Source organism: Lepidochelys kempii, chromosome 6 (genome assembly GCF_965140265.1).
Source record: "Lepidochelys kempii isolate rLepKem1 chromosome 6, rLepKem1.hap2, whole genome shotgun sequence".
Lineage (NCBI taxonomy): Eukaryota > Metazoa > Chordata > Testudines > Cheloniidae > Lepidochelys > Lepidochelys kempii.
The window spans coordinates 131,745,778-131,763,511 of NC_133261.1; the positions used below are offsets into that span (position 1 = coordinate 131,745,778).

At 43.0% G+C, this 17,734-nt stretch overlaps 2 protein-coding genes across 9 annotated transcripts in view; one reads left to right on the plus strand and one right to left on the minus strand.

Moving 5' to 3' along the window:
• Positions 1-7,954, plus strand: part of MIS18BP1 (MIS18 binding protein 1) — a 34,887-nt gene extending 26,933 nt beyond the window's left edge. The window contains exons 13-17 of the mRNA XM_073350253.1: positions 1,078-1,226; positions 2,491-2,636; positions 4,996-5,080; positions 7,062-7,122; positions 7,347-7,954. Coding sequence (XP_073206354.1) covers positions 1,078-1,226; positions 2,491-2,636; positions 4,996-5,080; positions 7,062-7,122; positions 7,347-7,444 — 539 coding nt within the window. The 3' untranslated portion in view covers positions 7,445-7,954. The remainder of the gene's footprint in view (positions 1-1,077; positions 1,227-2,490; positions 2,637-4,995; positions 5,081-7,061; positions 7,123-7,346) is intronic.
• A 4,330-nt stretch (positions 7,955-12,284) lies between these two features.
• The window catches only part of FANCM (FA complementation group M), a 147,954-nt gene continuing 142,504 nt past the window's right edge, over positions 12,285-17,734 (minus strand). For 6 of the 8 annotated variants that reach the window (XM_073350244.1, XM_073350245.1, XM_073350243.1 and 3 more), the window contains 2 exons: positions 17,103-17,394; positions 15,124-15,391 (listed from right to left, as the gene is read on the minus strand). In XM_073350244.1, the coding sequence (XP_073206345.1) occupies positions 15,256-15,391; positions 17,103-17,394 (428 nt within the window). In that variant the 3' untranslated portion in view covers positions 15,124-15,255. Of the gene's footprint in view, positions 12,329-14,857; positions 14,928-15,123; positions 15,392-17,102; positions 17,395-17,734 lie in introns of those variants that run through there. The other 2 variants (XM_073350242.1, XM_073350241.1) reach the window with 2 other exon arrangements.

Sequence of the window (17,734 nt, forward strand, 5' to 3'; positions counted from 1 at the left end):
ATTAAACTGGCAGCCATGATAGCTGACTGCACACCCAACCACCCCCACACACTATATTTCATAGGGACAAGGTTTCCTTATGACTGCATCCCACGTTCCTTCCAAAGGTGGTGTCAGAATTCTTCCACCTCAACCGATCTGTTCTCCTTCCAGTTTTCCATCCTGAGCCGCATTCCACTCCTGCAAACAGGACTCTTCACTCCCTTGATGTCTGCCTTGCACTGGCTTTGTCTGCTCAGAACTCGCTTCTTTCAGGCCTCTCCCAGACTGTTCGTAGCCACTGCTGACTGCTTCAGGGGCCAAACCCTCTCCTCCCAATGAATTTCAAAATGGGTCTCAGGCTGCATCTGAGAGTGCTGTAGGCAGTCCAGCACCCTGCCACCTGACGCCATTATGACACACTCATTGTGGGCACAGGCAACCACATCTGCCTCCCTAGCAGACGTCTCCTGGCAGGCCATCTGCTGGGTGGCAGTGTGGTGTTCCATACATACTTCCACAACCCATTACACCATCTCCCATTTGCTAGTCCCCATCTGTGTTTTGAAGCTTTAATGTTAAATACTCAAACTATAATTTATCAACTGTGAGAACTAAGTGGCTTCAGATCCGCAGAGGGTGGAGTCCTCATTGAATTGTACAAAGTTAGTTCTGGAATGAGCATTCCAGAAGCTGCTGAATCTATCTCAGGTCTGCTCTGTCTATTGCACAGAAGATCTGAGACGCAATGAAGCCGAAGGCACCTGAGCTCACAGATTTTGTACAACAGAAACCTAATGTCTGATATGCAAACACAAAGACTATTTCTGCTTAACTGCCCAATAAAATAGCTAAAAAATTGATGTTTACAATGCTGCCATAAGGCTGCAAAGTCAACATCCAATTGAGATAAGGGCTAGACTTTTCTTTTTTCTTTTTGTGTGTAAATTCTATAGAAACTAGAAGTACAGGGAGCAGGAAAACTCCAAAGATCGTAAGACTGTGGATTGTGCATCACAACAGTATTGTCTATAACTAAGAATCTGTAAGGCCAAATAATGTAGCCAATACCTCTGAACAAATGTAATATGTTGGCAGATTCAGAAAAGAAACAACCGGTAATGATAACTGCTAAGGTGGGAACGTTTAAAAGGAAACAACAGATGAGGGACTTCCTGGAACATTTGCCAAAGGATGACCACGATGATATTTTCACTGCAACACCGCTACAGAATAGAAGAGTAAAGGTAAATCTGTAATTTAAAAAATATATTAAATCAAATCTTCTGTTTTAAAAATCTGCCCGTTCAATTTCTTGGATTTTAGGTCAGTGACTTGTGCTGGGAGAAAGGGCTTATATCTTTGACCACTTATGGCTGAGTGTTGGCAATTTGAGTTTCCTAGATGTGCTTCTAGACATGCCTGGCTGCTGCAAGCGTCTGGCCTTCAATCAAAAGTACTGCAGAGACTTGAACTTCCAAAGAAGAGTCTAAGAAATAGCTAGAATAGGTTCCTTTAAGCTACGGATAGCTATGTTACAGGGTTTATTTCCCCAGCCTCCTCTTGTCACATAGCCCCTCAAATAAATCCTGGTGCACTGTCTTCAAGAACCTTGATGGTAATGGTTTTCCCAGCTACTACTCTAATCTGACTTTCTTGGGCAAATTTGAAGAGGAGGTGACATGAAATCTAGCAATACTTTCCCTTTCAGGACATGTTATGTCCCTTTCAATTCACTTCCAGACCTGGCTATGGCTCAGAGACCATTTTGAAAGATGTTGTTTTAGCGCTTGTTTGAAGACAGGTTGAATATGATGGGAAGTTTCTTATAAATCTAAAATGAGGCAGGTAATAAAACTGTCTGGAGGTTCTGTCCCCTGTAGTTACAGTTAGAATTTTTATTCTGCAAGTGAGATCGAAGTGATGGCTAGGTTTCTGTGCGACTAGTAGTCGATGAAAAAATTCCACAGTTATGTGGTCTGATTATATTTTTTAAAGGTGGGTATTCCCTTTGTGGGTACATACACCTGCATGCATGCTTGTCAAGCCTTATCCCGTGTGTACAGACAGACTCTACAAGCATAAACCTGACAGCAGCCATTAGTTTTTAAAAAGTGCACATGTAAAATTGTGCATGCATAAAAGGAGGCTGAATTGAGGCTTATTTGAAAACCAAATCCATCTTATGCCAAGGAAAACTTAATATGGATTGAAATATCTTGAAAGCTGCTAAATAAAATTTTAAGGCAACTTTTAAATCTCTTCCCATCTCACTCTCAAAACCCAGTCCAATATTCTTGGTGTCTGCTAAAACAAAAAAAAGTGCTGTGGCTTTTGCTGTCCAAATAAAAAAGCATTTGGCTGCAGGCTATTTCATCTGTGCTCCTTAACAAGAGACTACAGAGGGGAAAGCAGAATAAGTAAGGTGCATCTTTAATTCACTGTCCTAGATGAATAGGTTTCTAAAAGTGCTAGTTCATTGATGACGACGATGGTGTGATTTTCTTGTAGCTCCCAACATTTCGGGAAAGCCAAGATGATGATGTCTTCCAGCTTATGGACAGCAATCCAATCACACCTTCCTCAGCTGTCTTCCCCTTGGTAAAAACCCCTCAGTGTGATCATATTAGTCCTGGCATGCTGGGATCTATCAACAGGTAAGAGCTACAAACTGCTGTTCATTGTGTAATGCCACAAAAGAGTTTCTCAGTTATGTCTTTCTACTTGAAAGGCGGGGAGCAGGTTCTGATGGGCATTATCACAGAATCATAGAAGATTAGGGGTGGAAGGGACCTCAGGAGGTCATCTAGTCCAACCCCTGCTCAAGGCAGGACCAACACCAACTAAATCATCCCAGCCAAGGCTTTGTCAAGCCAGGCCTTAAAAACCTCTAAGGATGGAGATTCCACCAGCTCCCTAGGGAACTGCACTGTTCAGGCTCTACCTTTTTCATATAAATTGCAGTCGCTGGCCAGGTGTTTGAACTTTACAACCAAAGAGTAGACTTTTAAGAAATTTAATATTTTGAAGCTGGCTTGGATGGCACCTTGGAATTAAGAATATGTCAGCTTTATGGAAATGCGAATTGGAACATTTAATTAAGACTTAGCAAAACTGTCTCCATGCTTCAGAGCTGAGGTCCAAGAAGTGTTCGAGGTGAATACCAAGAGTTTATATCTTAAATAAAAACCCAGCATTTGAAAGATTCTGTAAGGACTCAACAGTAAGTTCCTGTTGTGTTTAATTTTGTAGTTGTTCAGGTACATTATGTTACATTTCTCTTCGGTTTTGTGTGCTTTTTTTTTTTTTGCCTTCCTCTGAAACATCAGTAATGGGCAATTGTTGGAGCTGGGATATTGGTTTTGCATGCAAGCTAGGCTCCTGCATAGGAAATCCTGCATTCCTGTGAATTTTTGGTTGGACAGAGCAATGTTTAACAAAATTGCTCATGCTATTTGAACTATGTGAATTTGAAAATAAACATCTAAGAAATTGATGAATTGATTGCCCATTTTCACTCTTATGATTAGTGATTGAGCTTCATATTTAGCAGGGTCTTTCTGCTGGCTGTGGAATTTCTTCAAAAAATCTGAAGAAATTTGGTTCAGAAGTGAACTTGTCATTTTCAATTGCTTGCAAATTGAATGTTTGGAAGGGGGAGCCATGAGTGTTGTGTTCAGGCAATTTGCAAAAAGGAAAAGGAGGAACAGAATGTTGGCATTTAAAGATGATTTAAGAGCCAAACACAGCACTTCACTTGTATCACTTTAAGCATTTTTAGCTTTAGTTCCAAACTAGATTCCTTCATACTAATTGGGAAATTAAAAAGTGCAAAAAAGCATCTTAAGTGTGGAAAACATGAAGCATAGGGTAGTCGTGAAATATGTAGTGTATCTTTCTTGGGGTTTTTTGTTAGTGGTCCACTGCCAATGTATCTGAGCACCTTTCACTTCATTCATGCGTGGAGTTTAGTGTGTGTGTGTTTCTTTTTAAGGTAAAAATTGGGTTTGAATTGCCATCAGCCATTTGATGTTTCCTCTTTCTCCATTACGCATATCTGCAAGTCTACAGTAATCCTGACAACCTGTGGATAAGGCTTAGATGGTAGCACAGTACCCGCCACCCCAGAGAATTCTAGGAAAAGGTTAGCTGGGATAGCTCTACTGGCAAACCCCTCTAGGGGGAGACACAGCTTATATTGGGAAAGGTTCCATGGTCTGGAAGTTAAAGCTAAACCAATTCAGACTTTAATACAGTGAGGATAAGTAGCCACTGGAACAACTTATTCAAGGTTGTGGTGGAGTCTCCATCACTAGCAATTTTTAAATCAAGATCTGCTTTAGTTCAAACAGGAATTATTGCAGGGAAATTCTATGGCTTGTGTTATGCACGGAGACCAGTTGAGAAGGTCACAGTTCTGGCCTTATGATCTATGAAAGAGGCTTTTTTGGTAGTATAACCGCATCTACACAGTCTACAGTAGAGCTTTTTGCTGGTATAAAAATGTCCTAAAGAACTGCATCCCTAACCAATATTATTATACCAGCAAAGTTTGTAGTGTAGACTTGGCCAAAGCTGGTTGAGAACCCTCAGTAGTTCCTAGAAGTCCTGAAGTAGAATTCCTACTACTGTGGCCAATACAAAAGGCTTCACTTCTGGGGTTGACTGAGGAAGAAGCAGCTTCTGGGATGCTAAGCTTAGCTAGTGCTAACTTGTGAATGGAAGGGATAAGCACTATATTTTAAAGGAGGATGCTGTTTCACTGGTCTCTCACTTCAGAGAGCTGTCGCACATTCTGACTACTGTGTTACTATAAAGTTTATCATACAATTCATGCACAGAACTATAGTGCTGGCTTTTTAAAAAAGACTAAATATGGTATCAGTTTTTCTTTAAAATGGTTTGGTTACCTTTCTGCCTACAGGGTTAACTTATTTATAATGGCTGTAATGGTACCAACTGGAATCTACAGAGTCGATACACCAGTAATACTGACTGACCTGTTTGTATTTACAGGCGTGACTATGATAAGTATGTGTTTAGAATGCAAAAGAACACACAAGGCAAGAAGGGTACCTGGGGCAACATCAAGAAGAAATCGGTAATGATTTTTTCCTGTAATTTGAACTGAAAACTAGTAATGCTAGCATGGAGCCCTAGACCCTGTGCATTGTTCCTCCTGCTGAATGGAATCAGAAAAATCCCAGAATTGCAAAGCTGTAATTGTAGACCTATTTGTTACAGTTTTGAAGACTGGGAGCTTTTACTATATGTTGGAGAAAACAACTTCTAGCCAGAAAATGGCAATTCTCTGTCATGACTAAATTCAGAAACACTAGGAGCTAGATCCACAAAGGGCTCTAGGAACCTAACTAGCACTTTAGGTGCCAAAGTCCAAAATGTAGCTCCTCAGAAAATGTGATCAGGGGCTGCGTAGCCCTGTAGGTCAGTGGTAGGCAACCTGTGGCCTGTCAGGGTAATCCGTGGGCAGGCTGCGAGACAGTTTGTTTACATTGACCGTTTGCAGCTCCCAGTGGCTGTGGTTTGCTGTTCCTGGCCAATGGGAGCGGCGGGAAGCGGCGTGGGCACCTAACTGCCTAGTTAGGCACTTAAATACCAGAATCAGGCTGCATGGGGATTCACAGATGCCCCTAAACCCTGTAGGCACCTAAACTTGTTTGGTGCTTACATTTTTGCAGTAAAAGTTCCTCAAGTGTCTGTATCCACCTCTGAATATGTGCACTGCATCACCAAGTCAGGCATCCAGCTTTCTAAGGCTCAGAGCGATGCAAAAACTAAGAAAAGAGAGGCAGATAAATACCTAATTAGCCTCCAAGGCCCAGTCTGATAAGCTCCCTTACTGAATCAGACCCCTCTAGGGAAGCTTACACAACAGAAGGCCTCCTTCAGAACTCTTAGACCAGTGGTCACAGTTCTCAGCTGGGATGTAGGAGACTCCTCCAGCTGAGGGGAAGGAAGGTTTTGAGCTGGGATCTGCCAGCTCTCACATTTGCTCTAACTGTTGAGCTATGAGCTATTCTGATGTGGAGCTCTCTCTGTCTCTCCTGTTGAAGCTGTTGTACTATGGTTTAAATAAAGAAAGAATCATGTAGCTAGAGAGAGAGAAAGTATTAGTGATGCGATAGTCTAGGGGTTAGAGCACTCATCTGGGAAGGTCCAGTCCCCCAATCTAATGATTTTTTTTAAACATCAGGTATCCACCATGGAACAGCTTCAACAGGCGCACCTGCGGGACTCCCCCATCGCCCAGTGGTTAGGGCACTCACCTGAGAGGTGGTAATCTCCGTTCAAATCCCTGCCCCCTGTTGTGGAGGGAGTGGGAGTAATTTGAACCAGAGGTCTCCCACTAGCCAGGTGAGTACCCTAACCACTGGGATAAAAGTTGAGGGAGCTCCTCTTACTATTAAAAATTAAAAAGTGCCTAATGCCATCAAAGTGTTTGAAGCTGAGGGAAGTAATCCCTGTAGCCTGGACTTAAACCCAGCCCCTCTCTTGGTGATGGGCACCTAATACCCTCCTCATGTTGGCACTTCCCAGGACCTAGCTTGGGCAAGGAGCCAGCTAGCAGGCTGATTTTTGTAAAGCCCGTTCTCCAGTGCGGCTTCCTCCATTCAGCATGTAGGAGCCTGGGTGCAAAAGGTCAGGCTTTGTGAATCCCGGATTTCCCAGGCACCTACCCAGTTAGGCCTAGCAATGCTCCAGATCACAATGCTGAGGCGTCTTTGTGACTCTGCCCCTAAGTGCCTAAAATTTCTCCACCCAAGCTCAGCTGCTGCCTCACCCCACAGTTACGGCACCTAAGTTCCCTCCGGTGGCATGTGCAAAATCGACTGCTTCCTGGTACCTAGGTCATGCCAAAGCCCTGGTGGGATCCACAAAGTAGGTGCTCCCCCATCTGTCTCACCTGGAGGACACAATCTGGTGGATGGTCTGAGGCCAGCTACTGAATGGGGCCCTACACCACACATGATTGCATTCTAATAGTGAACTAGTATCTTCCTTATAGTTGATGCAAAAATGGACAAAGTTGTGTAAACTTTTCCCCCTGTCATTTAAATCAGGCTCGAACTGTGTTTACCACTCCAGCCACTGGAAGAACCACCACATTTGCCTTTGATCAAGGTGAGCTTTGTTATCCTTGCTGCTTTTCCTTATTTCAGGCCTAATCCTTTGAGATGCTGAGTTGAAGGTGATTGCTACCTTCAAGCTAGGAGTGCAGCAGCATGCTCCCTAAAGTTGGAGTAAAATCAGCAGCAATTCACTTCCTGCTTGCACTTGCTGTATCTGACTTCTATAAGCGCTCTTCTACTCCAGTCAACCTTCCCCCAATGCTTTCCTTGTTGCAGGTGCAGTGAATGACTCTGTTATAGGGAAGCTGTTCGTAGGTGAAGCAGCAGAGCAGTCTGATGAAGAAGAGCAAGATGATTCCTATTTTTCTACTTAACCAAGTCCATGGTTGTAAATAGTTTAACATTTACTGTAACTCTTACTAAATTAAAGGGCAAAATATTCCAAGGGGCTTAAGCCACCCCTTTCAACTTGTACTCCCATACTTGGCCTTCACACACTGATATTTGGCCTGTAGTATTTTAAGGTGTCCAATTATGTTCCAGTCTTGTTTCATTCATGCCTGTTGAGGAGATTAATAATGCTTGATCTTCTGTGTAAATTGAAACACTCTGTCCCAATTCAAGGTGTACCTCTCACTTCACTTCCTCTTCTGGGGAAAATTTATAAAATACCAATTAGTGTCAAAAGTTGTTTTTTCCTTTTAAGGTAAAAATGATGTTTTAAAAATGGTAGTGTAATAAACCTCCAATAGGGTTTGTAATGAAATGGCCTTTTAATTTCCTATATTGAAACCACCTGTATTTTTATTAAATAACTCTTCTCAATGCTTTTCAAATGTCTCAAACTGTTTCATGATTGTGTCATTGTTATAGTAAATGATTTAAAGGTGTAATTATATCAGTTAATTACCAGCTGCTTAAGGTTGTAAACCTGTGTAGGATTTTTTTTTAATAAAGCCTTTTTAAATTGGGGGAAGGAGGGATCTCTGGCCATGTAGGATCTGTATATGAGGCTTGAAGAAAACACAAGTCCTACTTTTCAGCACCTAGGGCCTAACAGCAGGTACACCTATCTGCCTAATTGCAATATCCTCAGAACTATCTAGGGAGGCTTTCACCCTAGTGAGCCTTAATGTGTCCCTAGCTGTTACTTTCCTCTTAAAGACAGAGCTAGAGTGCAGGGTGAATTGGGGCAGGTATTTCTATAAGCAGAGTTTGGGGCCATGCTCAGTCTAGCTTTATGCAAAGCTAAGGGGCTTAATTAAGGATCTGTTTCTGTAGCTTGCTGTGAGGATTAGTTCTGTTCTGCCTCCTGAGGTGTAGGCAGACTTTGCCAGACTCCCTGGTACAGGGCAGGAATTAAAGCCCCCCAAGTTCATATAACTGCTGACTGATATCACAGGCTGCAAGTCTGTTCTACACTATGCTCTGATAGGCTGAGGGATGCTTCTACATACCCCAGTGAAGGGAAACTAAAGGCAATTCAACTCGTTTTAAGCTACAGCTCTATGAGGTTCAGATGTCTAGTTTTGGTTGTGGTGACGGGAGTGGAATCAACCAATTTCACCATTAGAGAGATCTTACCTAGACCTCCTGCATTTGTGCCCACAACAGCAGCAGACCTTTTCAGAAAGCTGTTAGGTAGGACTTAAATCTCAGTTGGAAAAAATATTTCACTTTAGGTAACTGATGGAGCAAGTTCATTAGGAATTCACAGAATATGAATGAAAATGGTAGAGTTAAAACAAACATCTTAAACTTAAAATTTGTGTGAAGTACTTGAGTAAAGTAGAGTTTTGAGCCACACTAACTTATTTCCTGGACTGTTGCCTGATTAATTAGAGACTGAGGCACAGGGGTAGAAGACACCACTAGAACAGAAAGGTCAGGCAGGGGGTGGCACAGATTTTAGTTAACAGTGGAACAAACTGAGGCAGGAGCTGTGGCTGCTGTAGGAAACAGCTTGCTGTAAGGAAGCTAGTCCATTGCTTTGGTAATTAGAGGCTTGTTTAGGGTTGAGGTCTGAGCATTACTTCTCATGTCTTGCTTACAACACTCCTACTAATATATCCCAGAATGATATTTGCTTGTGATCCAATATGACCCCCAGATCCCTTTCTGCTGTACTCCTTCCTAAGCAGTCATTTCCCATTTTGTATGTGTGCAACTGATTGTTTCTTCCTAAGTGGAATACTTGGCTTTTGTCCTTAGGATGAAATTCACTATTTACTTCAGATCATTTTGAACTTTAATCCTACCCTCGAAAGCACTTGCAACCCTTCCCAGCTTGGTATGGTCTGCACACTTTATAAGCGTACGCACTATGCCATTATCTAAATCACTGAGGAAGATATTGAACAGAAGCGGACCCAAAACAGATCCAGGCAAGACCCCACTCAATATATGCCCTTCCAGCTTGACTGTGAACCACTACTAAGTATGTTCTGGTAACCCTAAATATGGGTTTAGGGCTCACCACCATCTTTCCTCTTGATTTAGCACACATTCTCCCCCCCCCCCCCCCCAAAAAAAAACAGCTGTTCAAACTTTCTAGTTCTCTACACAATCTCTATGGGAAAGAGTTACATAGTTCTATACACTTTACCTTCCATGGTAGCAGTTAAAGCTTTGTTCCTTTTTGAAGGGAGAGTGAAGAGCAAAATAAGTAGGGTCATGAAAAACACATCACAGACTGAAATCTGGTCTTTTGTGTACTTTTACCCTATACTATACTCATTTAATGGAGAAGACCAGTGTTTCACAAACTGAAGGGACCTACCCAAAAGTGGTTTGCTGGGGGTTGCAAGGTTTTTATAAGGGGGTCATGGTATTGCCAACCTTCTGACCTGCCTTCAGAGGTGGGTGGCGGAGAGCAGCAGCTGCTACCCAGGCCCCCAGTTCTGAAGACAGGGCCCTGCCAGCAGCATGCCACCCTTACTTCTGTGCTGCTGGACGGTGGCAGCTGCTAGTGAGGGCTCAGCTCTACAGGCAGCAGCAGAAAAGGAAGGATAACAATTAGGGCTGTTGACTAATTGCAGTTAAGCCTAAAAAATAATCATGTTCTAAAAAATAATCAAAATAATCATTAAACAATAGAATACCAATCAAAATTTATTCAATATTTTTGGACATTTTTCTGCATTTTCAAATATATTGATTTCAATTACAACAGACTACAAAGTGTACAGTGCTCACTTGATTATTTTAATTACAAATATTTGCACTGTAAAATGATAAAAGAAATAGTATTTAATTCACCTCATACAAGTACTGTAGTGTAATCTCTATCGTGAAAGTGCAGTTTATGAATGTAGATTTTCTTTGTTTTGTTTTTGAGTGCCGTTACATAACAATGTAAAACTTTAGCGCCTACAAGTCCACTCATTCACTCAGACAAACAAGTCTGTTTACATTTACAGAAGATAATGCTGCCCGCTTCTTATTTACAATGTCACCTGAAAGTGAGAACAGGCATTCGCATGGCACTTCTGTAGCTGGCGTTGCAAGGTATTTACGTGCCAGATCTGCTAAACTTTCGTATGCCCCTTCATGCTTCGGCCACCATTCCAGAGGACATGCTTCCATTTTGATGCCACTCGTTAAAAAAATAACCTGTTAATTAAATTTGTGACAATTCTCTTCCAATGAGTGCAATGTCTCCTGCTCTGTTTTACCCGCATTCTGCCATATATTTCATGTTATAGCAGTCCCGGATGATAACCCGGCACGTGTTGTTAGTTTTAAGAACACTTTCACAGCAGAGTTGACAAAAAGCAAAGAAGGTACCAATGTGAGATTTCTAAAGATAGCTACTGCACTCAATCCAAGGTTTAAGAATCTGAAAGGGATGAGGTCTGGAGCACGCTTTCAGAAGTCTTAAAAGAACAACACTCCAGTGTGGAAACTACAGAACTCAAATGACCAAAAAAGAAAATCAACCTTCTGTTGGTGGCACCTGACTCAGACGATCAAAGTGAACATGCATCGGTCTGCACTGCTTTTGATCGTTATTGAGCAGAACCGTCGTCAGCATGGACGCATGTCCCCTGGAATGGTGGTTGAAGCACGAAGAGACATACGAATCTTTAATGCATCTGGCACGTATATATCTTGTGATGCTGGCTACAACAGTACCAGGAGAACACCTGTTCTCACTTTCAGGTGACATTGTAAATAAGAAGCCGGCAGCATTATCTCCCATAAACGTAAACAAACTTGTTTAATGATTGGCTGAACAAGAATTACGACTGAATGGACCTGTAGGCTCTAAAGTTTTACGTTTTGTTTTTGAGTGCAGTTACGTAACAAAAAAAAATCTACCTTTGTAAGTTGCACTTTCACCATAAAGAGGGTGCATTATGGTATTGTATGAGGTGAACTAAAAACACTATTTTTTGTTTATCATTTTACAGTGCAAATTGTAATAAAAACAATAAAGCAAGCACTGTACACTTTGTATTCTATGTTGTAATTGAAATCAATATATTTGAAAAAAGAAAACATCCAAAACTATTTAAATAAATGGTATTCTATTTTGGTTTAACAGCATGACTAATTAATTTTTCTAATCACTTGACAGCCCTACGGGCAATACCACACCAGGCCATTCTTCCTTCTGCGCTGCTGCTGGCAGTGGCTCTCCCTTCAGAGCGGGGCTCCCATCCAGCCGCCATCGCTCTCCAGCCGCCCAGCTCTGAAGGCAGCGCTGCTGCCAGCAGCAGTGCAGAAGTAAGGTTGGCAAACCCCATCCCTCCTTCCAATCACCTTGTGCCTCCCCTCCCTGCAAACCCTGTGGGTCAGTCACAAAACCATGACATTTCAGATTTAAATATCAAATCATGACATTTATAGATTTTAAAATCCTATGATCGTGAAATTGACCAAATCAGAGTATGAATTTGGTAGGGCCCTAACAATAAGCTACGCCATTTAAAAGAACCTACCATGAGATTTTACTGCAATGGGGTAGAGCCATTTTCTAAAATTTAAACATGATTCAGTGTAACTAAACATCAGATCTATGTTATGAGAACTAAATGCAAACCACAATGCTTATGGAGACCTCCACTATTAACCAAACTTCACTGTAACTTGTTCTGCAGCCCAGCAGGGCCTGGGATGAACAAATGGGTTTTAGAAAGGCCATCCGGGCCTTCAATACCATGTGTTAGAAATAATCACTCATCAACAAGGATTTCTACTTTTGTTGCTTACCTTAAAATCCATACAATTGTCTTTCTGAAATCAAACTCTGGTTGCTGTGGAAAAGAAACAGGAAGGCTTTCACTGAGATATCATTAGCAGAATCTTTCTTAAAAGTCTTTATCTTCACTCATCCTCCTAATATTAAGCAAGGGAAGACATCTACCAATAGATTCCCCCCCCACCAGTTTCCACAAGGTGGCAGCAACATGCTGAGCGTGGTTGCCTGGCATGAGGGCTAGTGTTTTACAGAAATTGCAGCTATTGCTATGTTTTTTTCCAAAATGATTCTTCATTTCCGGAATTGCAATTCAGGGTGGGTGGGGCACATAGGGTCACATTCCCTCCCCTCCCCCCTTCAGATTTTTCCCCAGACACACCTGACTCATTCCCAGGGCAGAGGCTGGGCCCTGGCTGATATTCCGACTCACCGCCAGCTTCTCCCTTCCTCACACAAGCCTGGGCTTGGCAAAACCACTATGGAGCTCCCCTGGGTGGGCAGGGCACTTGGCAGCAGGATGCTGAGCTCTCTCACTATGCCGCTGAGTGGAAGGCGTTCGCACCTGCTCTCGGCAACGTCCACAGCACCTCGCCCCTCTCCCCCACAAACAACTGGCCTGGCTGTACCCCTGTGCCCAGCATCTGTCCTCCTCTGCACACAGCTGGCTCTAGGATAGAGGCCTCTGTGCCCAACATCTGTCCCCCATCTCTCCAACATAGCTGCCTCTAGCGTTTTTTTGTATTAACATACCCAAAATTACTCCGTTTTCATTGCCAGAAAACACTGGCCATACTGGGTGTTAGGATATAGATATTCAGGCCTGTCTGTAAAGGCCAAACTCTAAGAATTTAGGTGTATTCTTATCACTTGGCTAATTAGAGGTATAAAAGAAAGAATCAAAATCACTGTCTGCCGGTGTAAGGGCCTTCTCTCCCTGTGACAGTCTGAGGCCCTGTTCTTAGGCTAAGGCCTTTGGCTAAGCAGCAGAGGCAGCCATAAGCTGGGAAACGACCGGTCATCTCCTCACATTCCAAACTAGTCACTGAAATAAGGTGCTATTGGGCTGTTAGGATACAATCCTGTCCTGATAGTGCCTATCGCCTCCAGAGAAAGGGAAGTGCCTAGAAAATGTAAAAGGAAACTTAGTTTGATAGTACCCTGTCTGGCAAGAACTCACTTATCAATAGCTGGGATGTGAAATCCTCACTTCTGTATTGTTTTGTCATTATAGTTCCCACTTTGCTATTGTTTGTCTGTATAATCTCTGTCTGGTTCTGTGATTGTTCCTGTCTGCTGTATAATTAATTTTGCTGGGTGTAAACTAATTAAGATGGTGGGATATAACTGATTACATAATTATGTTACAATATGTTAGGATTGGTTAGTTAAATTTCAGGAAAATGATTGGTTAAGGTATAGCTAAGCAGAACTCAAGTTTTACTATATAGTCTGCAGTCAATCAGGAAGTGAGTGGGTGGGAATGGGAACAGGGAATGGGGCTGAGGGGGGAAATTGGAATCATGTTTTGCTAAGGGGGTGGGAATGGGAACAGGGAATGGGGCTGGGGGGGGAAATTGGAATCATGTTTTGCTAAGGGGGGGAATGGGAACAGGGACACAGGTAAAGCTCTGTGGTGTCAGAGCTGGGAAGGGGGACACTAAGGAAGGAAACTGGAATCATGCTTGCTGGAAGTTCACCCCAATAAACATTGAATTGTTTGCACCTTTGGACTTCGGGTATTGTTGCTCTCTGTTCATGCGAGAAGGACCAGGGAAGTAAGTGGGTGAAGGAATAAGCTCCCTAACATCGGTGTGTATCATTGAGTCAAATGGTTCCTGGATACATATTGCCGAAGAACAAAACGACAAATGGATCAGTACTGGAATATCGAAACTTTTTACATCATGTTTCTGCATTTGAATAATGTTTCAAGAGCGGAAAGCCATTGGGTACAATGAGCCACTAAAGTTTTTACTCTTGATGTGAGAACTCAGTTTGAAGATGTACTAGATGTGGAAGGATCAGTTTGGTGGGGCGCTTACTATCTTTCCATAACCCAGCAAAGCAAAGGCTCCAACTTTAGTCTACCTGTGGAATCCCACTGTCCAGCTGTGGTTCCAGACCATTCTATGTGGACAAGTAGTTAGAATTCATGAACAGCATGTTAATCCTACATTCTTTCGACAAGAGGAGCCATGTGTACTACCACTCAGCTGACAACCTTGCTTCATTTAGACAAGCTATTTAGGCCTCCATTATTAACCAGTTCAGCTGTAACAATGCTGTAACCCTGATGTCATAATAAGCTACAAGTATTATTAGTAAGAGACAGGGAGAATTCAGATGGCTTTGGAAATCATTTTGGCATCTTTACACAATGATCAGCTTGCCCACATGATGGGCATCTGCCAGGGAAAGTTTGAATGACATGATCCCTGCCCATATTTGGCATACATACAGTAACACCTTTCAAGTAACATCTAGCTATGAAAAAATATAAAGCAGTACCATCTCGTTACTGTAGTGGAGGGGCTGAGATGTAATGTCATGCCCCTTGCAAAACATATGAAGTTTTACTGACCAAATTAAAGAAGCCTGGTTCTGTAGCTCAGAGGCAGAAGTAGACTCATACGTTCCTGTGTATGGACCAGCCACTAGAGAAGGACAGAGCCACATAGGTTACCATGCAAGACAGATCTGTTCTTCCAAAAATTGTTGAGAGAGAGAGAGGGATGGCCAGAGTGGACCTGGTCCAGCAAATGCTTCCCCCAAGTACCAACATCGTAGATACTGTCTCATTCTGTCACAGCAGCACAACTCAACATCCCCTCTCCCACCTATAAAGAAATATACTTTTTGTGCAATGATTTATTTACATATTTTACAGTGAATCATATGTAACAATAATAAAGTGCATTGTTTAAAAATAAATTGCCTCAAAGTTCCAGAGTCCAGACTTGTGTTTCTCTCAGTGTGTTGCTGTTACGTGTTACTCTTCCCTTTGGTGTGAAGTTTTTCAGGCAGCATTTGCAAGTCAAAGCCAGAACGGATATAGCGGTAGATCTCTTCAGCCTTCTGCTGACTCACTTGGGCACAGGTGGCTATGTCCTTCGGGCAGCTGCAAAAGACATTACACAAAAGAGGATATTTCAGATGCTGCTCTTTGGGTTCCAGCTAGGTTCCACACTAGGGGAAAAGCCAATTGGGACAAACGAAACAGGTGCTTGTTCAATCTGCTACAGGTATCTGCTACAAGTAAAGTGAGGGCCCAGAGATGCCAGGGAACTTTTCAAAGTATTCTCTCACTGGGACTTGAGGCAACTCCCCGCATCAGAGGAGGCCAGCCCAAAGCAGAGAACAACTTGGGACACAATGAGGTGAGAGCAAAGGCAGGGCTGAGGAAGGGGGCTTATGTCACATTCCAGAGCTAGGAAGGGAAGATTAGCAGGGAGCCTAGAGAGCAGTGCTGGGGGGAGACACGTGGAAGCAGTGAAGGAAGGAAAGCACAGGGTTTCTCAACACATTTTTTGATAGCCTCAAAGTGTGGCCACCGACACTTATTGGTGGCTGCTCTGACAATTTTTTTCTAAAATATTTAATTAACTTTAGGAAAAACATATAAATATGCACAGATACACACCCAAATCACTGTAATATATTTACATAAGGTTTCTTTTTCAAACTCAATCAAAATAATGTACTGTTCTTTACTGGACCGCAACAGAATAGACATAAAAATAAGGTGCTTTGCATGTTCTTGTCTTTTATTGTTGTTTCTTTTGCTTTTTTGGTTTCTGTTTTGTTTTAGACTTGCTAGTTAGTAAATGGCTCGCGTGGCTCAGGGTCGCAGTCTGCTCTGCTAGTTAGTAAATGGCTCGCGTGGCTCAGGGTCGCAGTCTGCTCTGCTAGTTAGTAAATGGCTCGCGTGGCTCAGGGTCGCAGTCTGCTCTGCTAGAACAGAGAAAGAATGTTGCTGTTCCTGTGCCAACAGAGGTGAAAGGGGCCAAACAAGCAGCTCTCTAGTTCTGATGGACTATGGAAAGTGACTGCTGCTGTGAAACGTGATATCTGTATGTCTGTTAATATCATTTTTCACAGACGCAGTCTTCTAGCTAGCTGGGAGGCAGTGAAAATTGATACTAACATAAAAATATCACGTTTCACAGCAAATTTACTCAGCCCTGGCATGCTGAGGGACAAATTAAGCCCTGGATGGGGAGGTGGGTAGAGAGGCAGCAGGGGCCAGGGGCAATAGGGAGTGAGGAGCCTGGGGTCAGCGCCCGAAGCCCAGGTCTGGGCCGAAGCCCTGAGGCCAGGGTCTGCCACTCCATGGCCGGAGCCTGCTGCCTCCCATCCCAGGGCTGAAGCCGGAAGCTTGAGCCCCACCGGCCCCAGGAAGGTGGGGACTCACACCGACTGCCTGCTCCTCCAGCGTTTCTGGCTCCAGAGGGGGGTGGGGGTCCAACCTCTGCTGGTGGCCTAGGGGAGGAGTCACTGCTTCTCTCCCCTTGCCCCTCCCCTCCCAATCACTGCCCAGGAGGCTGTGGCCGCAAGAAAAGCCCCTGGTGGCCACATGCAGCCACGATGGCTGCATTTGAGAAACCCTGGGTTCGGGTAACTTTATTATGAGCAGTGCTGTGGCAGAGACTGCTACCCCAAGCCACTCTAGCCGATTCCTGCCCTGGCAAGAGATCCTGTGTGAGAGGGCCAAGGAAGTGGCATGAAAAGCAAAGGCACAGAGGGAGGTGAAAGGATCACCTCTGCCAAATTCACTTTTCCCTGTAAAATGAATCCTGAGGTATTTGCAATGCAATCTACCCTGCCATTACCTGTTAGCCATCTTCTTCACAGAATCAAAGCCGTGGCACATGTTCAGTGCAGCTACGTAGCTGATGTTGGGAATACTCAGATAGAACCGGAGAGCTTCTTGTTTGGCCCCTTTCACTTCTGTTGGTACATGAATAGCAACATTCTTTCTCTGTTCTACCAGAGCCAGATCTTTCAGCAAATGGGCAGATTCCTCTTGGCAAGAGCTGAAAAGGATTCGGATTCCAGCCCGGATTAAGGCTGACAGCATGGCATCATAGTACTTGGTCCTTTGGAATAATCTTGAAGTCTCTCCTGCATATTTAGAATAGAAAAGTTCAGAATCAGAGTTTTCACAGAGATTGAATTCTTTTTAAATCTGGGATTGTTAAGAAGGAATATACATCAATAATCATGACCACAACTTTGTAAGTTACTTTACAAACAATAAGATTGTTTTAGAGAACTCACTATATAAGATGATGAGATGAGGGAAAACTACTCAAATAAAGAGATAATTGGGGAGAAGGCTGGTTTCTTGGAAGAGGAAAAAAGAAAACGTGGCAGAAAAGAAGTAGGAAGCTGTACCAAATACAAGGGCTAGATGACAAAATTCTAGGTTGAAAATGCAAAATAGATGAAGAGCAGTTAACAT